The sequence below is a fragment of the Gorilla gorilla genome, chromosome 20 (assembly GCF_029281585.2).
Source record: "Gorilla gorilla gorilla isolate KB3781 chromosome 20, NHGRI_mGorGor1-v2.1_pri, whole genome shotgun sequence".
Taxonomy (NCBI): Eukaryota; Metazoa; Chordata; class Mammalia; order Primates; family Hominidae; genus Gorilla; species Gorilla gorilla.
Window position 1 is genome coordinate 50,229,991 of NC_073244.2, and position 23,990 is coordinate 50,253,980.

A 23,990-nucleotide genomic window follows, 5' to 3' on the forward strand; every position below is an offset into this window, starting at 1 on the left:
CCCCTGGCCCTGGCACCGACTCCTACCCCAACTCTGACCCCAGCCCCGATCCCTGGTCTCTGACCTGACTCAGCCTCCAAATGGGCTATATCTTTTTTTTTTTTTTTTTGAGACAGAGTCTCACAGTCCCCAGGCTGGAGTGCAATGGCGCGATCTCTGCTCACTGCAAGCTCCACCTCCTGGGTTCACGCCATTCTCCTGCCTCAGCCTCCCGACTAGCTGGGACTACAGGCGCCCGCCACCATGCCTGCCTAATTTTTTGTGTTTTTAGTAGAGACAGGATTTTACCGTTTTAGCCAGGATGGTCTCAATCTCCTGACCTCGTGATCCGCCTGCCTTGGACTCCCAAAATGCTGGGATTACAGGCGTGAGCCACTGCACCTGGCCCAAATGGGCTATATCTATCACATTGAGCAGACTGACCAGGAGGTCAGAAAGGACTGACCCCTCCCTGAAACTCTGACCCTTACCCCAGTTCCAACTCAGAACCTGATGGAACCACTTCCCTTTACCTGACTCCAGCCCTGCCTGGGCTATGACTGCAAACCAGAGCCATCAGCCTAGGAACCCAATGAGTGCCAACCCCACCTTTGACTCTGATTCCTGACCTCTAGCTTTGATCCCTAATCACTAATCTCTGAACTGTAGCTACCACATGAAGGCACCCAACCAAGGGCTTAGAGAGCCTGTCACCCCTACCCCTAACCTGACTCCTGACCTATCACTGGCTTCCAATCCCAGCCTTGACCCCAAACCCTGGCCATGGTGTCCGACCTTCAGTTTCTCAACTCTTGGCCCCAACCTGAATTTCCACCCCTTCCATAATCCTGGCTCTGACCCTCCAATCCTGGTCTCAGCCCTTGATTCTAATCAACCCTAATCTTGACCCTTAACCCCAGACCATAACTCTGACCAGTTCACTGAGCTGGCTTTTTCCTTCTGTGTCTCTGCCAGTATCCCTGTTTTCTGAGAATTCTGACTGCTACAGAGATGGGGGTCTCTCTCAACAGGTCCCTACCTCTCTCTGACTTTTCTGAGGTTCCCCAATTCTCCTCTAACTCCAAGAAATTGACCCTCTTCCAACAGTTCCCCAAAGCCCTTACTGTCCCCCAAAGCCTGTCTTCTACCAACTTCTCAGTGTCTTGGGATCCACTTCTTCCCTAGCCTCTCTGACTCTGCCTGGCCTCATTTATAGGTCAGGTGGAGAACCAGTCTCGTTGTGACCGGGTGCGCATCTTCCGGGCAGAGAAATCCTATACAGTGCAGAGCGGCCGCTGGTACTTCGAGTTTGAAGCAGTCACCACAGGCGAGATGCGTGTGGGCTGGGCGAGGCCCGAGCTGAGGCCTGATGTAGAGCTGGGAGCTGACGAGCTGGCCTATGTCTTCAATGGGCACCGCGTGGGTACCTCCCTGGGCACCATTCTGCCAGGTCCTGTGGTCTCTCCCACAGCTTGTCTACCCTGGCCCTGCCTCTGTCTGTGCCTCACTCTGTCCCCACTTCATGCATCTACTGTACCACTCATCCACCCATCTATCCATCCATTCAACCAATGATTCACCATCCATCCATCCATCGATCTATCAGACATCCATCTATCCAACCAACAATTCATCCATCCATCCATCCATCCATCCATCATCCATCCATCCATCCATCCATCCACCCATCCATCCATCCAACCATCCATCCAACCATCCATCCAGCTAACCAACCATCCATTCATCCAGCCAACATAGGGAGACCGCATCTCCACAAAAAATAAAAAAATTAGCCAGGCAAGGTAGCATGCACATATAGTCCCATCATCCATCCATCCATCCATCCATCCATCCATCCATCCATCCGTCATCTATCCATCTGACCAGCCAACCATGCATCCATCCATGCATTCAACCATCCATCCATCATCCATTCATCCCTCATCCATCCAACCAACCATCCATCCATTCTTCCAGCCAACTGTCCCTCCATCCATCCAATAACCATCTGCCCATCCAACAACCATTTATACAACCATCCTTCCCTTCTTCCCTCTATCTGTCATCCATTTATCTATGCTTGCACCTACTTACACTTTGTTCTTTCTCTGTATCAACCCAGGTAAACTCTCAACTTTCCAATCATTCTTCTGTCCAGCCATGTACCCAATTTCTCATCCATCCATCTGTCTCATTAGCCACTCATCTATTTTGTGCATGTATATAAGCATATATGGATCTGTATGGGGACACTGATAGGTTCATTTTTCCTTTCCATCCCTCTACTTACTGCTGCTTCCAGCCCCCCACTACCACTTTGGTGGTCTGCATAATGCTAGCCATGGCAACAGCAGAGAACCCAGGCAGAAGGGATGAGACACAGAGATTAGTGGGGAGAAAAATTCCTGTGATCATGGATGCAAATGTGAGGAAAGATGGAGACACTGTGGGGTGACCCCTCTTCCATACCACCTGCCCTGAACCTGACACTTCGAATGTCTGTCTTCATATATCTCTCCCTCCCTGCTTCCTTATCTCTCCATTTCTCTGTGTGTCTCCCCACACCATGTCTTCTCTGGCCGTCCTCACAGGGCCAGCGCTGGCACTTGGGCAGTGAACCATTTGGGCGCCCCTGGCAGCCAGGCGATGTCGTTGGCTGTATGATCGACCTCACAGAGAACACCATTATCTTCACCCTCAATGGCGAGGTCCTCATGTCTGACTCAGGCTCTGAAACAGCCTTCCGGGAGATTGAGATTGGGGACGGTGAGGGCTGAGACCCCTTCACATGCCCTTTCTTGTTTTCCTCTGTCTCTCCCAACCCTGCACTGCCCTTCTGCCTCCAACTCTCCCATCCCTACCTCCTCCCCTCGGCTCCCCCTGCCCTGCCCACCTGCCCTCACCCCTGCCCATCCATCCCCTCCCACCAGGCTTCCTGCCCGTCTGCAGCTTGGGACCTGGCCAGGTGGGTCATCTGAACCTGGGCCAGGACGTGAGCTCTCTGAGGTTCTTTGCCATCTGTGGCCTCCAGGAAGGCTTCGAGCCATTTGCCATCAACATGCAGCGCCCAGTCACCACCTGGTTCAGCAAAGGCCTGCCCCAGTTTGAGCCAGTGCCCCTTGAACACCCTCACTATGAGGTAAGGACTGAGCCCCCTCAATGCCTTCTCATCTGCCTCCAAAGCTCCTTCCTTCCACAGTGCTCTTCTTTGAGTTTCTCTTTTCCCTCCATGTTAGGACACAAACCACATGGAAGCAAGTGTCAGGGTGATGGGCTCATGGGCTGTATGACTCGGGGTGTAACTTTGGCAAACCACAGCTTCCTGGGGTCCAGGTGCCTCACCTATAAAATAAGGGAAACCCTGCCTGGGCAACAAGCAAAACTCCATCTCTAAAAATAAAAAAAAAATTAAGTCCAGGCATGGTAGCTCATGCCTGTTATCCCAGCACTTAGGGAGGCTGAGGCAGGAGGATCCCTTGAGCCCAGGAGTTCAAGACCAGCCTTGGCAACATAGGGAGACCCCCATCTCTACAAAAAATAAAAAAAAATTAGCAAGGTGTGTAGTATGCACATATAGCCCTGGCTACTCAGGAGGTTGAGACTGGAGGATTGCTTGATTCCAAGAGGTCAAGACTGCAGTGAATTAGCCAGATGTGGTGGCACATGCCTGTAATTCCAGCTACTTAGGGGGCTGAGGCAGGAGACTCGCTTGAACACGGGAGATGGAGGTTGCAGTGAGCCAAGATTGCGCCCTTGCACTCCAGCCTGGGCAAGGAGAGCGAAACTCCATCTCAAAAAAAAAAAAAAAAAAAAAAGTTAAAGGCTGCAGTGAGCTGTGTTCACACCGCTGCACTCTAGCCTAAGAGACAGAGCAAGACCCTATCTCAAAAAAAAATTTTTTTTTAATAAATAATTTTTAAAACTTAGCTAGGTGCTGTGGCACACGCCTGGTGTCCCAGCTACTCAGCAAACTGAGGCAGGAGGATCCTCTGAGCTCAGGAGGTCGAGGCTGCAGTAAGCTGATTACACGACTGCACTCCAGCCTGAGTGACAGAGAGGACCCTGTCTCATTGAAAAAAAAAAAAAAAAAAAGAGCTGGGCATGGTGGCTCATGCCTGTAATCCCAGCACTTTGGGAGGCCAAGGCGAGCAGATCACTTGAGCCCAGAAGTTCAAGATGAGCCTGGCCAATATGGCAAAAACCCATCTCTACTAAAAATACTCCCCCATAATTAACGGCGTGGTGGCGGGTGCCTGTAGTTCCAGCTACTCAAGAGGCTGAGGCAGAAGAATCACTTGAACCCAGGAGGTGGAGCTTGCAGTAAGCTGAGATTGCACCACTGCACTCCAGCCTGGGTGACAGAGCAAGACCCTATCTTTACAAAACAAAACAAAACAAAACAAAACAAAACAAAACAAAACAAAACAAAAGGACTCTGCAAAAGGAGTTTTAAGTATGGGAATGTCCAGTTGAGGTCTGAGTTTTGGAAAGGTCCCTATTGGCAATGGATTGTAGGAGGCGACAGTGGAGTCAGAAGGATCCTAGAGGTGGCTGGGACGGGGCAGTACTGTAGAGTGGATGCAGAGTTCCTGACATCTGCCACTACCAGATGTCCCCAACCCAAGGCACGGCATGCCACACAGCAGTGAGAATGAATACCTGGAAATACACACAGCCATGTGGATGAATCTCAGACATAATGTCGAGTAGAAGAAGCCAGAGACAAGAGAGCACAGGCTGTGGGATTCCATTCACAGAAAGTTCAAGAACAGGCAGAGCGGATCTGTGGTGTGCTCAGTTGGGAAATTGGTTACTATGAAAGAATAACTCAGAGACATTGTTAGTTACTTTGAATGCAAATCACAGGAGGGAGCTCAGTCAGTAGACTATTGCCAAAGAGCAAAGGCTGGTTGGATGCAGTGGCTCACACCTGTAATCTCAGCACTGTGGGAAGCCAAGGTGGGAGGATCACTTGAGCCTAGGAATTCAAGACCAGCCTGGGCAACATAGCAAAACCCTGTCTCTACACAGAATAAACAAAATTATCCGGGCATGGTGGTATGTGCCTGTGGTCCCAGCCACTTGGGAGGCTGAAGTGGGAGGATTGTTTGAGCCCAGGATTTCGGGGCTGCAGTGAGCCGTGGTTGCACCACTGCACTCCAGCCCAGGTGACAGAGCAAGACCTGTCTCTAAGAAAAAAAGAGTGAAGGCAGAAACCAGATTTATAAGACAGAGGGGAGAAAGAGGAGAGAAAAAAGAACCCTAAAGAGTCTGAGAACAGGCTGGGCTCAGTGGCTCATGCCTGTAATCCCAGCAGTTTGGGAGGCTGATGTGGGTGGCTCACCTGAGGTCAGGAGTTCGAGACCAGCCTGGCCAACATGGTGAAACTCCGTCTCTTCTAAAAATACAAAAAATTAGCCAGGCATGGTGCCGGGCGCCTGTAATCCCAGTTACTCGGGAGGCTGAGGCAGGAGAATTGCTTGAACCCAGGAGGCAAAAGTTGCAGTCAGCCAAGATTGCACCATTGCACTCCAGCCTGGGTGACAGCGAGACTCTGTCTCAAAAAAAAAAAAAAAAAAAAAAAAAAAAAAAAGATTCTGAGAACAAAGAATCTTGTATGCACAGTTTTAGGGCAAATTCATTGGCTGGCAAGGAGTACCTAGGTTCATCTTGGCAACTGGTCCTTGGAGAGGTCAACGTGAGGAGGGGCATGAAAGAGAACAACTTTCATTGTTTACCGAGTCTCTAGGAGACTTTTGAGAGTCCATTGTTTTTGGTTTTTGTTTTTTGAGACAGGGTCTCACTCTGTCACCCAGGCTGGAGTCCAGTGGCAAGATCTCAGCTCCCCACAACCTCTGCCTCCCGAGTTCAAGCGATTCTTTTGCCTCAGTCTCCTTAGTAGCTGGAATTACAGGCATGTGCCACCACGCCTGGCTAATTTTTTTGTATTTTTAGTAGAGATGAGGTTTCACCATGTTGGCCAGGCTGGTCTCAAACTCCTGACCTCAGGTGATCAGCCCGCCTCAGCCTCCCAAAGTGCTGGGATTACAGGCATGAGCCACTGCGCCCGGTCGCTATTTGTGGAATTGTAACTGAACACAGGTTCAGTTGCTCATCAGTTACAGAGTCCAATTAACAAGAGCGAGGTCTGGTAGAAAGAAAATGACTTTATTCATCAAAACTAGTCATGGAGAAGTGACCGGATTCCCATCCAAAGCAACCACTTCAAATCTAGGGGGGGAAGCAAGGGTTTAAAAAGGGGAAACTTGGCTGGGGGTGGTGGCTCACGCCTGTAATCCTAGCACTTTGGGAGACTGAGGCAGGCGGATCACATGAACTCAGGAGGTTGAGACCAGCCTGGGCAAAATGGTGAAACCCCGTCTCTACCAAAAATACAAAAATTAGCCAGGCATGTTGGCTCATGCTTGAACCCAGGAGGCAGAGGTTGCAGTGAGCCAAGATCACACCATTGCACTCCAGCCTGGGTGACAGAGCAAGACTCTTGTCTAAAAAAAAAAAAAAAAAAAAAGAAGAAGTCTGAGAACAAAGAATCTTGTACGCACAGTTTTTGGGGCAAATTTTCAGGAGGCTGAGACAGAAGAATCATTTGAACCCTGTAGGGCAGTGAGCCGAGACCCTGCTACTGCACTCCAGCCTGGGCCACAGAGCAAGACTGTGTCTCAAAAAAAAAAAAAAGCATTGAAGTTGAGCTGCCTGGTTACTGGTTACAGAATGACAGAGTAGATGGTTAGATGGATGTAGGGAGGTTTTGGAAGTTACCCCAAGTGATTCCAGTGTGTGTCCGGGGCTGCTAGTGTACACGACGCCCAGAAAAATGTTGCAGAGGGCTGCAAGCACCCCAGGGCCCAGCGGTGTACCCGGCCAGGAGCTTCATCCCCCTGCAGGAGGGGGGCCCTTGACTAATTCCCATGCAGGTGCACTATGGCCTAATGGTGGCTCCGTGTGTGACCAGGTGTAGGACCAACGGCCTGGCCTAGCCCGCCTGCCCAGCCCAGTACTCCATTCCCTGCCACCTCAGGTATCCCGAGTGGACGGCACTGTGGACACGCCCCCCTGCCTGCGCCTGACCCACCGCACCTGGGGCTCCCAGAACAGCCTGGTGGAGATGCTCTTCCTGCGGCTGAGCCTCCCAGTCCAGTTCCACCAGCACTTCCGCTGCACTGCAGGGGCCACCCCGCTGGCACCTCCCGGCCTGCAGCCCCCCGCCGAGGACGAGGCCCGGGCGGCGGAACCCGACCCTGACTACGAAAACCTGCGCCGCTCAGCTGGGGGCTGGGGCGAGGCAGAGAACGGCAAAGAAGGGACTGCGAAGGAGGGCGCCCCCGGGGGCACCCCGCAGGCGGGGGGAGAGGCGCAGCCCGCCAGGGCGGAGAATGAGAAGGACGCCACCACCGAGAAGAACAAGAAGAGAGGGTGAGTCGAGGGGGGCCCAGAGTGGGGATTGGGGGCTGCCTTGGGACCCCCAAGTAGGCAACCACAGTAACCTGAGAAACCCCCATTGTACCCCAGAGTAGACCCATATATGCTAAGTGGAGTAAGAATACCGAGAGATCCTATCATGTCTCCAATGAACCCCATTATTTTCCTGGGATGCCCTAATGTCCCCAAGAATATATAATTGGGTACCCTAGTATCTATATGGAGAACTCTATTATCCTTGAGTACCTGGAGGGCCCCAAAGGGCTTCGCCCAATGGACCTTATCATCCGTGGACACTAAAAGGGACTTCAGTATCTTCCTAGGAGAATTTACTGCACCGTAAGGTATCCCGGTGAATACCCAGTCGTCTTCTAAACGGGGATCCTTTCTGTGTCACAAATGTACCCCCCGAAATCTAACTTAAAGGGAGATTCTGAGAAGGTACTAAATCTGCTTTTTCCCTACAATGGCAGTGGTTTCCTTTTTTTCTTTCTATCTTTTTTTTTTTTTTTTGAGGAGGAATCTCTGTCGCCAGGCTGGAATGCAATGGCGCAATCTCAGCTCACTGCAACCTCCACCTCCCGGGTTCAAGCGATTCTTCTGCCTCAGCCTCCTGAGTAGCTGGGATTACAGGCACGCGCCACCATGCCCGGCTAATTTTTGTATTTTTAGTAGAGACGGGGTTTTGCCATGTTGGCCAGGCTGGTCTCAAACTCCTGACCTCAGGTGATCCACCCACCTCAGCCTCCCAAAGTGCTGGGATTATAGGCGTGAGCTACCACGCCCGGCTCCTTTTTTTTTTTTTTTTTTTTTTTTTTGAGATGGAGTCTTGCTCTGTTGCCCAGGCTGGAGTGCAATGGCACGATCTTGGCTCTCTGCAATCTCCACCTCCCGGGTTCAAGCAATTCTCCTGCCTCAGCCTCTTGAGTATCTGGGACCACAGGTGTGTGCCACCACACCCGGCTAATTTTTGTATTTTTGGTAGAGACAGGGTTTCACCATGTTGGCCAGGCTGGTCTTGAACTCCTGACCTCAGGTGATCCGTACGATGGCAGAGGTTTTCAATGGGATTGAAAACCCATTGTGTCTCTTGGTGGATGTTTGGAAATGATGGAGTCTTTGTGGTCATTACAGTTTGGGAGGGGCTGCTGCTGCTGGGCGGGGGCCCCAGGGTTCCACCTGCCTTGCAGTGTACAAAACAGTGCCGCACAATGAAGAATTGTCCTTTTCCAAGTGCATTTAGCACCTATATGAGAAATGCATGTGGGAAATGCTGACTTAGGGGGACCCCCATATACCCCAGTGGGGACCTCCATATTCCCAGAAGGCGCCTTTAATTTGGGTAACTCAGCATCCACAAGCGCAGAGCATAGCACTTCTAGAATGGATTAGGCTGGGGTAGGTGGGAATCCAGCCCTCTAGAGGCAAGACCTGGGGTATTAGAAGCAGGGTGTATCCAAGCTGGATGTGGGGGGCATGAATATTGCGGTGGGAGGGCTGGGCTTGAAAGCTGGCTCTCATGGCGCCTCTCCTCCCACCACCAGCTTCTTATTCAAGGCCAAGAAGGTCGCCATGATGACCCAGCCACCGGCCACCCCCACGCTGCCCCGACTCCCTCACGACGTGGTGCCTGCAGACAACCGCGATGACCCCGAGATCATCCTCAACACCACCACGGTGTGGACCAGTAACCCTCAATTTTGGGGTCCCCCCGCATAGCATAGGCACTCCTGAATTTCCAAGTTTAGTGTGACAGTACCCAGTAGCTACCCACCTTACACTGGGGGCTCCCCAATATACACTAGAAACTCATAAAATATGGCACACACAGATTTAATCCTTCGAACCCCTAAATCCATATAGCTAGTGGCCCACAAATGGTAGGGAGTACAGTAGAGGTGTACAGCACACTGATATAACTCCCGGTGATCCCCAAAGCCATGATATAAGCCAATATAGACTAGGGACCCCAACATTTGGGCTCACTCATATAAACACAATACCCTCAATGTAATACCTACTCTAATATATTACTGGGAACAAAAATTCATAATTGTCTTAATATAGTTTTGGGATTTCCCCAAATCCAAAATATTTCATAGACAGCCTAGTGCAGTGCTCCCCAACTATTTTGGCACCAGGGACTAATTTTGTGGAAGACAATTTTTCTGTGGACCAGGGATGCGGGGAAGGATGGTTTCAGGATGAAATGTTCCATCTCGGATCATCAGGCATAGATTCCTTTTTTTTTTTTTTTTTTTTTTGAGATGGAGTCTTGCTCTGTTGCCCAGTCTGGAGTGCAGTGGTGTGATCTCGGCTCACTGAAACCTCTGCCTCCTGGGTTCAAACGATTCTCCTGCCTCAGCCTCCTGAGCAGCTGGGATAACAGGCTCCTGCCACCATGCCCAGCTAATTTTTGTTTTTTGTTTATTGTTTTTTTGAGATGGAGTCTCGGCCTGTCGCCCAGGCTGGAGTGCAGTGGCGCGATCTCGGCTCACTGCAACCTCTGCCTCCCGGGTTCAAGCGATTCTTCTGCCTCAGCCTCCCAAGTAGCTGGGACTATGGGCACATGCCACCATGCCCGGCTAATTTTTGTGTTTTTAGTAGAAACGGGGTTTCACCATATTGGCCAGGCTGGTCTCAACTCCTGACCTCGTGGTCTACCCGCCTCGGTCTCCCAAAGTGCTGGAATTACAGGCATGAGCCACCGTGCCTGGCCTAATTTTTGTATTTTTGGTAGAAACGGGGTTTCACCATGTTGGCCAGGTTGGTCTCAAATCCCTGACCTCAAATGATCCTCCTGCCTCAGACTCCCAAAGTACTGGGATTACAGGTGTGAGCCACCGCGTTCGGCTGTAGATTCTTACAAGGAGTACTCACCCTAGGTGGCTTGGATCCCGGTACCAGCCCACAGCCTGGGGTTGGGGATCCCTGGCCTCGAGATTAGGATCATGGGCCGACTGGGTGCCACTTGGGCAAAAGTCATTTCACCACTCTATGCCTTCTCTCCTATGGAGGTGCTATGGTTTTCCATCAGTAGAATGGGGGTAAAAATTATACCTACCTGATATGGAGGATGAAGTGAGTTAATCTGCGTAGACCTTAGAACAGGCCTGGCATGGTGGCTCACACCCGTAGTCCCAGAACGTTGGGAGGCCAAGGTGAGAGGATCACTTCAATCCAGGAATTTGAGGCTGCAGGCTACGGTGGTGCCTCTGCACTCCAGCCTGGATGACAGAGGGAGACTGCAACTCAAAAAAAAAAAAAAAAGAAGAAGAAGGAAAGAAAAAGAAGAAGAAGGAAAGAAAAAAAAAGACCTTAGCACAGTCAGTGCTATTTGTGAGCAATTATTTAATTATTTTTTGTATTTATTTATTTTGAGATGGAGTCTCACTCTGTCACCCAGGCTGGAGTGCAGTGGCACGATCTCGGCTCACTGCAACCTCTGCCTCCCAGGTTCAAGCGATTCTCCTGCCTCAGCCTCCCAAGTACCTGGGACTACAGGCGCCCACCACCATGCCTGGCTAATTTTTGTACTTTTAGTAGAGATGGAGTTTCACCATATTGGTCAGGCTGGTCTCAAACTCCTGACCTCAGGTGATCCACCTGCCTCAGCCTCCCAAAGTGCTGGGATTACAGGCATGAGCCACCATGCCTGGCCTGCAATTATTTATTTGTCAGTCTACTGTAACCTGGGAGGAACCCAAATATGGCACTGTCACACAGTATTCCCGAGGGACTCCTAAATCTAGAATTGCACAAATTGACACAGAAACAGACATAACCAGGGGGTGGGGGACTCAGATCCAACGACTTCCTGTTAAACTCCCAGAGGACCCAACAGTCCAGGGAAACCAATTTCGAGTCCCAGGGAGCCCGAGTCCCTGACTTCCAGACTGACTACTAGTTCCCCTCCTTGTGTCACCAGTACTATTACTCCGTGAGGGTCTTTGCCGGACAGGAGCCCAGCTGCGTGTGGGCGGGCTGGGTCACCCCTGACTACCATCAGCACGACATGAGCTTCGACCTCAGCAAGGTCCGGGTCGTGACGGTGACCATGGGGGATGAACAAGGCAACGTCCACAGCAGGTGCCGGAGCTGTGGGGAGGTGGGAGGTGCAGGGTGGGGAGGGCAGGAGGCAGTTGGAGCTCCCGACACCAGCTCTGTGGCTGCTTGGTTGTGGGACCTAGGAACCTTCTGGAGCGGGAGGATGCTCTGGGGCACTGGGCACCCAGCTCGGAAGCTTCCCTCCTTCTCTTTTTCCTCCTCTCTTTCTGCCCTGGTATTTTTCTTCTCCTCCTCCTCCTCTTTATGCATTTGTCCCATTCCATTTTCTCCTTTTCCTTCTCATCCTGTTTCATCTCACCCTTCTCCTTCTCTTGTCGTCTCATTCTCTCTCCTCCTGCTTCCCTTTCTTTCCCTCCTTTCAGACCCCCACCCCCATCCTGACTCCCCACTGCGCCAGCTGCTAGGAATCCCAGCTCCGAAGAGCTCAGTGTCCGGGGCGAGGGGTTTCAGTGCTCAGGTCTGCAGGCGGTGGGTGTTTGGGGATGGGACTCTGAGGTTGTGTGTTTCCGGGAGCTTGGGGAAGTGGGTGTCCAGGGTCCAGAGCTACTCACATGAGGAGTGCAGTGACCGCTTCTGTCTCCTGCAGCCTCAAGTGTAGCAACTGCTACATGGTGTGGGGAGGAGACTTTGTGAGTCCCGGGCAGCAGGGCCGGATCAGCCACACGGACCTTGTCATTGGGTGCCTGGTGGACTTGGCCACTGGTTTAATGACCTTTACAGCCAATGGCAAAGAGAGCAACACCTTTTTCCAGGTGAGTCCAGGCCACAGCAATTTAGTGACAGCATCATGTCCCAGCATCCCAGGACAGCCCTTATAGATGTCCTCTGAGGCCAGACCTCAGAGATGGAACAAAAACAGCTCCTAGGCTGTCCTCAAGAGGTCGCTGGGAGACCACCTTGTTGAAACTTCCATGAAACTAAGGCCCAGACTGGAGGAGATACAGAATCTCACTCTGTTGCCCAGACTGGAGTGCAATGGCACGATCTTGGCTCACTGCAACCTTCGCCTCCTGGGTTAGAGGGATTCTCCTGCCTCAGCCTCCTGAGTAGCTGGGATTACAGGCGAGCACCACAACAGCCGGCTAAGTTTTATGTTTTTAGTAGAGACGAGGTTTCGCTGTGTTGGCCAGGCTGGTCTCAAATTCCTGACCTCAAGTGGTCCACCCACCTCGGCCTCCCAAAGTGCTGGGATTACAGGCGTGAGCCACCACACCCAGCCAGAGTCCAGCCTTGACCTTGGAAAGAGGTCTCTGTTCCCTCTTGAGCTGGGTGACACCAGTCACCAACTTCTCTCCAACCAGGGAACACGCTAGGATGGGCCAGAATCCTAAGGTGGCCTTTTCCTTTTCAACATTTTATTCTGAAAAATTTCCATCATACAGCAAAATTGAAGGAGCTATGTAGATAACACCCTGTACCCACCACCTGGAATCTACTATCAATGTTGTAGATATTGGCTTTATCACCTATTCACCTACCTGTCCATTAATCTAAGGTGGGTTTGTACAACTTTATTTTAATTTTTTGGCATCCATTGTTGGTTATGAAATTTTATTGCATTTTATTTTATTTATTTTGAGACAGGGCTTCACTCTGTCCCCCAGGCTGGAGTGCAGTGGTGTGATCACAGCTGACTGCAGCCTCAACTTCCCAGGCTCAAGCAATCCTTCTATCTCAGCTTCCTAAGTAGCTGGGACTATAGGCATGCACCACCTTGACTAGCTGATTTTTTGTGTGTATTGTTTGTAGAGATGGGTTTTCCTCATATTGCCCAGGCTGGTCTCTCACTTCTGGGCTCAAGCGATCTCCCCACCTTGGCCTCCCAAAATGCTGGGATTACAGGCTTGAGTCACTGTGCCTGGCTTATTTTTTATTTTTATTTTTTGAGACAGGGTTTCGCTCTGTTACCCAGGCTGGAGTGCCATGGTGAGATCACAGCTCACTGCAGCCACAACCTTCCCGGACTCAAGTGATCCTCCCACTTCAGCCTCTTGAATAGCTGAGAACACAGGCACGTGCCACCATGCCCAGCTAATTTTTTTTGCATTTATTGTGCAGACGGGGTCTCACTATGTTGCCCAGGCTGGTCTCAAACTCCTGGTCTCAAGCAATCCTTCTGCCTCAGCCTCCCAAAGTGCTGGGATTGCAGGCGTGAGCCACTGCTCCTGGCTAAAGCTTTATGTTAAATGGAGAATTTAAAACGTATACAAGAATGGAATAGTATAATGAACTGCCATGCCCCTGTCACACAGCTTCAACTGTCACCCACTCACAGCCAATCTTGTTTCATCTTTTTTGTCTGTTTGTTTTTTGAGAGAGGGTCTCCCTCTGTCACCCAGGCTGGAGTGCAGTGGCGCAATCTCGACTCATTGCAACCTCTGCCTCCCAGGTTCAAGTGATCCTCCCACCTCAGCCTCCTGAGTAGCTGGGACTACAGGTGTGCACCACCATGCCTGGCTAATTTTTTTTAGTTTTAGTGGAGACAGGATCTTGCTATGTTGCCCAGGCTGGTCTCAAACTCTTGGGCTCAAGCAATCCTCCTGCCTCAGCCTCCCAAAGGGATGGGATGACAGGTATAAGCCACTGCACCTGGCTTGTTTCATCTTTTTATATCTACTTCCCTTCCACACCCACTGGATAATTTTGAAGGAAATTGCAGACATCAGATAGTTTCCTCTGTTTTCAGTATGTAGCTTTAAAAGATAAGGATGATCTTAAAGAGCATAACCACAATACCACTATCACCTAAAAGAAAAAAAAAAACAATAGTTTCTAAATATCATCAAATATCCAGTTTGTGTTCAGATTACTCTGGTTGTCCCCAAAATGTCATTTTACCATTTCTTTGTTTGAATCAGAATCTAAGTAGGGTCATATATTTTATTTTATTTATTATTTATTTTTATTTTTATTTTTTGAGACAATGTCTCACTCTGTCACCCAGTCTGGAGTGCAGTGGCACGGTCTTGGCTCACTGCAACCTTCGCCTCCCGGGCTCAAGCCTCCTAAGTAGGTGGGATTACAGGTGTGTGCCACCACAGCCAGCTAATTTTTGTATTTTTAGTAGAGATGGGGTCTGGCTATATTGCCCAGCCTGGTCTTGAACTCCTGGGCTCAAGTGACCCTCCCGCCTTGGCCTTCCAAAGTGCTGGGATTACAGTGTGAGGCAGCATGCTCAACCTTATTTATTTAATTATTTATTTTAATTTATTAAGACAGAGTCTCGCTCTGTCACCCAGGCTGGTGCGCAGTGGTGCCAACCGTACTCAACCTTATTTATTTATTTATTTTAATTTATTAAGACAGGGTCTCATTCTGTCACCCAGCCTGGTGCACAGTGGTGCAATCTTGGCTCACTGCAGCCTCAACCTCCTGGGATCAAACGATCCTCCCACCTCAGCCTCCCAAGTGGCTGGGACCACAGACACGCACTACCACACCTGGCTAATTTTTGTATTTTTTGTAGAGATGGTGTTTTGCCATGTTGCCCAGGCCGGTCTTGAACTCCTGACCTCAAACAATTCGCCCACCTCCACCTCCCATGTAATCCCAGAATATAAGACGTGCTGGGATTACAGGTGTGCACCACCACGCTCGACCAGGGTCATATATTTTAGGTGGTTGCTCTGTACCTTGAGTTTCATTTCATATGTAGATTTCCCTCTCCATTTCTTCTTCTTTCCCAACCCCCCAGAAATGTATTTGTTGAAGGAACCAGGCTATTTGTCCTGTAGCACTTTGCTCCTCAAAGTGTGGTCCCTGGGCCAACCAGCAGGATCAGCATCACCTGGGAGCTTGTCAGAGCTGCAGGATCTTTAGCTGGGTCTAGTCATGGGCACCTGCAGTTCCAGCTACCCTGAAGGCTGAGGCAGGAGGATCACCTGAGTCTGGAAGGCAGAGGTTGTAGTGAGCTATGATAGCGCTACTGCACTCCAGCCTGGGTGACAGAGTGAGACACTGCTTTTTTAAAAAATTAAAATGGGCCGGGCGTGGTGGCTCACACCTGTAATCCCAGCACTTTGGGAGGCCGAGGTGGGCAGATCACCTAAGGTCAGTAGTTCGAGACCAGCCTGGCCAACATGGTGAAACCCCATCTCTACTAAAAATACAAAAATTAGCCTGGCGTGGTGATGGGCGCCTGTAATCCCAGCTACTTGGGAGGCTGAGACAGGAGAATCGCTTGAACGTGGGAGGTGGAGGTTGCAGTGAGCCGAGATTATGCCACTGCACTCTCTAGCCTGGGTGACAGAGTGAGACTTCATCTCCAAAAAATAAATAAACAAAATTAAATAAACGCAGAGTCTCAGACCCCTTCCCATGCCTGCCAAATCAGAATCTGTATTTTGACAGGATCCCAGGGGCTTCCTGTGCATATTAAATCTGGAGAGGGCTGGCCTGGTTTCCTATAGCCTGGATCTGGCTGGTGCATTCCTGTGGTGGCGTTTTAACATTTTCCTTTGTCCCCCATATTTCCTGTAAACTGGGAGTTGGGTCCCAGGGTGCAATTAGATCAGGTTTGGTGTGGGCGGGACTGCTTCAGAGACAATGTTGTTTGTGGAGGCAGAGCCTGGCTGGATGGGCTCCACTGGGAAGATGGGAGAGGGGCAAGACAGTCTGAGGACACTTCCTGGAATTTTTTGTTTTTATTTTTGTTTTGAGATAGGGTCTTGTTCTGTCACCCAGGCTGAAGTGCGGTGGTGCAATCATGGCTCACTGCAGCCTCGACCTCCCAGGATCAAGCGATTCTCTCATCTTAGCCTCCTGAGTAGCTGCAACTACAGATATGGACCACCATGCCTGGCTAATTTTTTATGTTTTGTAGAGATAGGGTCTCACTATGTTGCCCAGGCTGCTCTTGAACTCTTAGGCTCAAGTGACCCTCCCACTTCAGCCTCCCAAAGTTCTAGGATTACAGGTGTGAGCCACCACACTCTCTGGGTTTTGAAGAATGAGTATGCTTGGGAGAGAAACGGGAAGGGCATTCCCAGTGTGGTGTGTGATGTGTGCAGAGACAGATGACAGGTTGCTCTGGGAGAGTTGGAGGAGGTTGGCCTGGCTGGATCAGAGGTGGGACAGTCTAAGGGTGACCTCTGAGCCATTTTGGAGCCTCTAACGCCCAGATGAGGACCTACAAATTGGCCCCAGAGTTTGAGGTCCAGAGTCAACCCTCCCTCCAGCCCACCCGTTTCCTCACCTCGTCCTCTTTTCCTCTGCCAGGTGGAACCCAACACAAAGCTATTTCCTGCCGTCTTCGTCCTGCCCACCCACCAGAACGTCATCCAGTTTGAGCTGGGGAAGCAGAAGGTACAAGTGCAGTGATGGGGGCACTAATGGGGCCAGGCTGAGGCAGGAGGTGTGGGGAGGCCAGGCGGGCAGAGCCACTGAAGGGGAGGGGGCAATCCAAGAGGTCTCTCTGGAAGTGGTGTGGTGGGACAGAGGGGGCTGGCCATCTTGACCCATGCGTGTCTCTCTGCCCTCAGAACATCATGCCGTTGTCAGCCGCCATGTTCCAAAGCGAGCGCAAGAACCCGGCCCCGCAGTGCCCACCGCGGCTGGAGATGCAGATGCTGATGCCAGTGTCCTGGAGCCGCATGCCCAACCACTTCCTGCAGGTGGAGACGAGGCGTGCCGGCGAGCGGCTGGGCTGGGCCGTGCAGTGCCAGGAGCCGCTGACCATGATGGCGCTGCACATCCCCGAGGAGAACCGGTCAGGGCCAGCCCAGCTATGCAGGGGTGGGCAGGTGTTGCAAGCCCTCTAGGGTCTGGGTCCCACTCAGTGCCCCTCCTCAACACAACCCCGGGATTCCAGACTACACCCCAGGAATCTCCAGACCTACCTCAGGGGACTCGGGCTCAGCTCAGACATCCCCAGATTACGTCCCAGGGGGATTCAGACTCAACGCAGGAGGCTCTACACCATCCCAGTGGACCGCAGGCCCACCCTAAGGGAACCCAGACAATACCCCAGGGACCCAGACCCACTCCACAGGGCCCCAAACCCATCTGAGGGAGCCAGACCCACATCAACACCCCAGGGGGCCCCAAGTACACCCCAGGATCCCTGGACATGATTCAGGGAGGCTTGGATGCACCCTAGAGTCTCTTGGGCATAGGCAGGGAGACTTTAAGAAGAATCCCGTGGATATTTCAAACCCACCCCAGGGGACCCAGACACACCTAGGGCCACAGATGCGTTCACATGGATGGCAGGGTTACCCTTAAGAACTCTGAACGTGGCCAGGCACAGTGCCTCACACCTGTAATCCCAGCACATTGGGAGGCTGAGGCAGGCAGGTCACCTGAGGTCAGGAGTCTCTACTAAAAATACAAAAATTAGCCAGCTGTGGTGGTGTGCACCCGTCGTCCCAGCTACTCGGGAGGCTGAGGCATGAGAATTGCTTAAACCCAGGAGGCGGAGGTTGCATTGAGCTAGGATCACGCCACTGCACTCCAGCCTGGGCAACAGAGCAAGATGCCATCTCAAAAAATAGAACTCTGAACGTGGGAGGAATCCCAGACTTACCCAGGAGGCTTCTGACATGCCTCTTTCTTTCTTTCCTTCCTTCCTTCCTCCCTCCCTCCCTCTCTCCTTCCCTTCCTTCCTTCCTTCCCCTCTCCCTCCCTCCCTCCCTTCCTTCCTTTATTCATTCATCCATTCAACAAATAGCTTTGGGTCCCTCCTATGTGCTAGGTAGTATTCCAGGCTGGAGACACCAAGCCCCTGTGAAGTGACATTCTAGTAATGCTTGTACATAACTCAGGATGCTTGGACATGCCCAAAGGGACCCAGGGTCATCCCCAGGGCCCCAGACACACCCATTTATTAATTTATTCATTCAACAAATATTTATGGGTACAGTGGCTCATGTTTGTAATCTAAGCACTTCAGGAGGCTGAGGAGGAGGGAGGGTTGCTTGAGGCCAGGGGTTCGAAACCACCAGGAAGCACAGTGAGAACCCGTCTCCACATTTTTTTTTCTTTTTAATTAGCTTGGCTTGGTGGCACACACATGTAGTCTCAGCTACTTGGGAGGCTGAGGCAGGAGGATTGCTTAAGCCCAGGAGTTCAAGGCTGCAGAGCTAGGATTGCACCACTGCACTCTAGCCTGGGCAACACAGCAAGACCCCATCACTAAACATCAACAACAACAAATGCTAAGCACTTTACTATGTGCTAGGTGTGGTTTTAGGTGCTGGGAATATAACAAACAAAAGCAGAAACAAAACAGGCAGAAATGTCCTGCCCTTGGAATTTACATTCTAATGGCACTCTAACACAACTAGTATACTCAGACCTGCCAGAGGGGGACCCAATCTGGGGGCCCAAACACATCTTGGAAACATCAGATGTTCTACGTGGACTCTCAGACTCTTACAAAGTCCCAGACCATCCCAGGGACCCCAGAGGTATCCCAGGGGCCCCCAGATCCCTTAAGGACTTCCAGAACCGTTGAAAGACTCCTAGACCCAGCTCCACTGCCCTCACAGAACCCTAAGGTAGGAGGCCACTGGAACTCCCTGCTGCAGCCTTCGACACTCATCTAAGCATCTCTGCCTTTCTGGGGTCTGTGTCTCTGTCTCCCATCTTCTCCCAGGATGGGTGAATTGATAGATGGAATGGTAGGGGTTTGAAGGAAAGACGAATGAATAAATGGGTGGGTAATGATGAAGGAAATGGAGGAAGAGATGGTGGCTTGACGGATGCAGGAGGCTCATTCGTCTGTCCCTGTCTGTTTTCCACCTCTGCTGCAGGTGCATGGACATCCTGGAGCTGTCGGAGCGCCTGGACCTGCAGCGCTTCCACTCGCACACCCTGTGCCTCTACCGCGCTGTGTGCGCCCTGGGCAACAATCGCGTGGCGCACGCTCTGTGCAGCCACGTAGACCAAGCTCAGCTGCTGCACGCCCTGGAGGACGCGCACCTGCCAGGCCCACTGCGCGCAGGCTACTATGATCTCCTCATCAGCATCCACCTTGAAAGTGCCTGCCGCAGCCGCCGCTCCATGCTCTCTGAATACATCGTGCCCCTCACGCCTGAGACCCGCGCCATCACGCTCTTCCCTCCTGGAAGGAGCACAGAAAATGGTCACCCCCGGCATGGCCTGCCGGGAGTTGGAGTCACCACTTCGCTGAGGCCCCCGCATCATTTCTCGCCCCCCTGTTTCGTGGCCGCTCTGCCAGCTGCTGGCGCAGCAGAGGCCCCGGCCCGCCTCAGCCCCGCCATCCCGCTGGAGGCCCTGCGGGACAAGGCACTGAGGATGCTGGGGGAGGCGGTGCGCGACGGTGGGCAGCACGCTCGCGACCCCGTCGGGGGCTCCGTGGAGTTCCAGTTTGTGCCTGTGCTCAAGCTCGTGTCCACCCTGCTGGTAATGGCTTCGTCCTGCTTTCCTCTGTCCCTTTCTTCTCCCACATTCCCAAAACTCCAGAGATACATGCATCAATCCTCCTCTATTTATGCATCCAACCACCCATTCATTCCCTCCTCTATACATCCATCCACCTTTCTTTTTATTATTATTATTTTTTTTTTTCGAGACGGAGTCTCACTCTGTCGCCCAGGCTAGAGTGCAGTGGCGCAATCTCAGCTCACTGCAACTTCCGCCTCCCAGGTTCAAGCAATTCTCCTGCCTCAGCCCCCCGAGTAGCGGGGACTACAGGCATGTGCCACCACGCCCCGCTAATATTTGTATTTTCAGTAGAGACTGCTTTCACCATGTTGGCCAGGCTGGTCTCAAACTCCTGACCTCCTGATCTGCCCACCTTGGCCTCCCAAAGTGTTGGGATTACAGGCGTGAGCCACCGCGTCCGGCCTCCATCCACCTTTCTATGTATCCTTCCACCATCTCCCTATCCTTCATTCACCTTTCCCTCCATCTGCTCACCTGTCATCTCTTTATGTTTATTCATCTCTTCTTTCTTCCTATTCATCTATCCAACCAACCATCATTCATCCATCCATCAATCCATCAGTCCTCCACCCGTCTTTCCATCCACCCATTCATCCTATCCATTCATGTGTATAGATCATCTTTCCATCAACAAGTCCATCTGCCTTTCTATCCTTTTGTTCTCCACCCACTGCATTCATTCATTCATGTACCCATCTATCCAAGTTTCAATCTATTTGCCCATCCATCTTTTCATTCATTCATACAGCAGTCCATCTACCATTCCATCTGTTCATCTATCCGCCTACCCATTTATGTATTAATCTATCTTTCCTTCCGTAGGTCCAATAACTATCTCCTCCCACCTATGCGTCCATCTATACCTACATCCACAGATCCATCCGTTCCTCCAGTTCCCACCTACCCTTCATCCATCCATCCATCTCTCCATTCATATGTACTTACACACATCCACCTACCCACAAATCCATTTAGCCATCCACACCCATCCATCTACCCATTCCCTATCCTTCTCTCCATCCCTTGTATCACGTACCCTTTTATTCGTAGACCTATCTAACTATTCATTTATATATCCATCTTTTTGGTTTTGTTTGTGTGTTTGTTTGTTTTGAGACGAAGTCTTGCTCTGTCACCCAGGCTGAAGAGTGCAGTGGAGCAATCTCGGCTCACTGCAACCTCCGCTTCCCATGTTCAAGAGATTCTCCTGCCTCAGCCTCCCAAGTTGCTGGGATTACAGGTGCCCGCCACCATGCCCGGCTAATTTTTGTATTTTTAATAGAGATGGGGTTTCACCATGTTGACCAAGCTGGTCTTGAACTCCTGACCTTGTGATCTGCCCACCTCGTCCTCCCAAAGTGCTGGAACTATAGGCGTGAGCCACCGTGTCCAGGCGAGACAGGGTCTCGCTCTGTCACCCAGGCTGGAGTGCAATGGCACAATAATGGCTCACTGTAGCCTCAACCTCCTGGGCTTCAGCAATCCTTCTACCTCAGCCTCCTGAATAGCTGGGACTACAGGTGTGCACTACCATGCCCAGGTAAATTTTAAATTTTTTGTAGAGGTGGAGTCTCGCTATTTTGCCCAAGCTGGTCTTGAACTCCTGGGCTCAAGCAATTCTCCCACCTTGGCCTCCCAGTGTTAGGATTACAGGCATGAGATGCTCTGCTCAACCTAATTTTGTTTTTATTTATTATTTTTAATTTTATTTTATTTTGTAAGAGACAGGGTCATGCCCAGGCTAGAATGCAGTGGCATGATTGTAGCCCACTGCAGTCTCAAACTCCTGGGTTCAAGTGGTCATCTTGCCTCAGCCTCCCGAAGTACTGTGATTACAGGTGTGAGCCACCACACCTGGCCCCAACTTTTCATACACAAACCTATCCAGCCATGTGGCCAACCATCCCCCCTACCCTCATGGCTATTCACTAATTTACCTATTTATCCACATATTCATTTACTTCCTCATGCATCTATCAACCCATCCATCACCTACTCACCTACCTATACATCATTTATCCTTCTCTCATCCATCCACCCATCATCTCTTCCTCCATCATTTCCTTCATCTCTCCATCATCATCCACTTATTCATCTTTCCTTCAAACCTCTACCATTCCAACTCGCGATTCATCCAGCCAGCCATCCAGTCCTCCCTCCATTCATCCATCTCTCTCTCTCCCCTGCACTCTTCTTCCCTTTCGTCTACTCCCTCTTTACTTCCATATGTTAGCATCTTTTAAACTTTAATTTATTTTGTTTTTGAGACAGACTCTCCCTCTGTCATGCAGGCTGGAGTGCAGTGGCATAATATCAGCTCCCTGAAACCTCTGCCTCCCAGATTCAAGTGATTCTCTTGCCTCAGCCTCCTGAGTAGCTGGGAATACAGGCACGCACCACCACACCCAGCTTATTTTTTTTGTATTTTTGTAGAGACGGGGTTTCACCATGTTGGCCAGGCTGGTCTCGAATTCCTGGCCTCAAGTGATCTGCCCGCCTTGGTCTCCCAAAGTGCTGGGATTACAGGTGTGAGCCTCGCCTCATGTGTTAGCATCTTCATTATGTTGACTGAGAGCTGGTGTATGCTGGGAGCTATGCAGGCATAGGGTGTGTCCTGGGCCAGAGGACACAGCACATGCTTAGGCTTGGGAGAAAGGACACTCGCCTGTGATGGGAGAGGCACTCATATTTGGCTCTGTGGTCTGGGCTGTGTGGGTGGGACACAGGGTGTGGACCTGGGTGGATCTTAAGGAGGGTGGATGGTAAGGTGGGGGATGCCATTCCTGCTGTGGGAGGAATCGGATCAGCCAATGCAGGAATGATTGGCATGTGCATGAGGGGCAGGTCTGGAGAATGAGGCCAGGGACTGATGATGGAGGCCTTGCAGGCCACAGTGAAGAACTGAGACTTTGTCCTGTAGGTGATGGGCATCTTTGGCGATGAGGATGTGAAACAGATCTTGAAGATGATTGAGCCTGAAGTCTTCACTGAGGAAGAAGAGGAGGAGGAGGAGGAGGAAGAGGATGAAGAGGAAGATGAGGAGGAGAAGGAGGAGGATGAGGAGGAAACAGCACAGGAAAAGGAAGATGAGGAAAAAGAGGAAGAGGAGGCAGCAGAAGGGGAGAAAGAAGAAGGCTTGGAGGAAGGGCTGCTCCAGATGAAGTTGCCAGAGTCTGTGAAGTTACAGGTGGGCTGCTGCTTCCTGCTTTTCGGCCTCTGTCCATCTGGGCTGGGAGACACAGGGTAGGTGGCATGTGAGTCTGGACTTCGTCCTCAGGCAGTGGGGAACTGTGGAAATGCATATGGCAGTGAGCAATGCCGACTTGGAAAGATCTCTGTTTTCCATGGAGATGAGACCATGGAGAAGGCAGTCTTTTTTGTTTGTTTTTTGCGACAGAATTTTGCTCTGTCACCCAGGCTGGAATACAGTGGTGCGATCTCAGCTCACTGTAACCTCTGCCTCCTGGGTTCAAGTAATTCTCCTGCCTCAGCCTCCTGAGTAGCTGGGATCACAGGCATGCGCCACCACGCCCAGCTAATTTTTTGTAGTTTTAGTAGAGATGGGGTTTCGCCATGTTGGCCAGGCTGGTCTCGAACTCCTGACTTCAGGTGATCCACCCGCCTCGGCCACCCAAAATGCTGGGATTACAGGCGTGAGCCACCATGCCTGAGGAAGGCAGGCTTAAGGTTCCAGGCAGGAAATGATTTTGGCTGGACCTGGGCAGGGCCATGGAGAGGGGAGAGGAAGCAAGAGAAGTTTCAAGGAAGTCCTGATGGTCTCACCTCCATCTCTCCTCCCACACGGCTGTCCTTCCACAGATGTGCCACCTGCTGGAGTATTTCTGTGACCAAGAGCTGCAGCACCGTGTGGAGTCCCTGGCAGCCTTTGCGGAGCGCTATGTGGACAAGCTCCAGGCCAACCAGCGGAGCCGCTATGGCCTCCTCATAAAAGCCTTCAGCATGACCGCAGCAGAGACTGCAAGACGTACCCGCGAGTTCCGCTCCCCACCCCAGGAACAGGTCATCTGACCCCTGACGCTGGCCGCTTTTACTGTCTAAACCCCAACCTCAACATCTCCTGACTCTGATCACTGAGG

General features: G+C 51.3%; 1 protein-coding gene across 6 annotated transcripts in view; it reads left to right on the forward strand.

Annotated features, from left to right (window-relative positions):
- Nucleotides 1–23,990, forward strand: part of RYR1 (ryanodine receptor 1) — a 155,929-nt gene that overhangs the window by 33,158 nt on the left and 98,781 nt on the right. For all 6 annotated transcript variants that reach the window (XM_055369295.2, XM_055369291.2, XM_055369290.2 and 3 more), the window contains 12 exons: nucleotides 1,196–1,398; nucleotides 2,571–2,745; nucleotides 2,910–3,118; nucleotides 7,019–7,413; nucleotides 8,964–9,096; nucleotides 11,348–11,508; nucleotides 12,074–12,239; nucleotides 16,705–16,791; nucleotides 16,968–17,194; nucleotides 19,239–19,851; nucleotides 22,814–23,080; nucleotides 23,713–23,913. In XM_055369295.2, coding sequence (XP_055225270.1) covers nucleotides 1,196–1,398; nucleotides 2,571–2,745; nucleotides 2,910–3,118; nucleotides 7,019–7,413; nucleotides 8,964–9,096; nucleotides 11,348–11,508; nucleotides 12,074–12,239; nucleotides 16,705–16,791; nucleotides 16,968–17,194; nucleotides 19,239–19,851; nucleotides 22,814–23,080; nucleotides 23,713–23,913 — 2,837 coding nt within the window. The remainder of the gene's footprint in view (nucleotides 1–1,195; nucleotides 1,399–2,570; nucleotides 2,746–2,909; nucleotides 3,119–7,018; nucleotides 7,414–8,963; nucleotides 9,097–11,347; nucleotides 11,509–12,073; nucleotides 12,240–16,704; nucleotides 16,792–16,967; nucleotides 17,195–19,238; nucleotides 19,852–22,813; nucleotides 23,081–23,712; nucleotides 23,914–23,990) is intronic.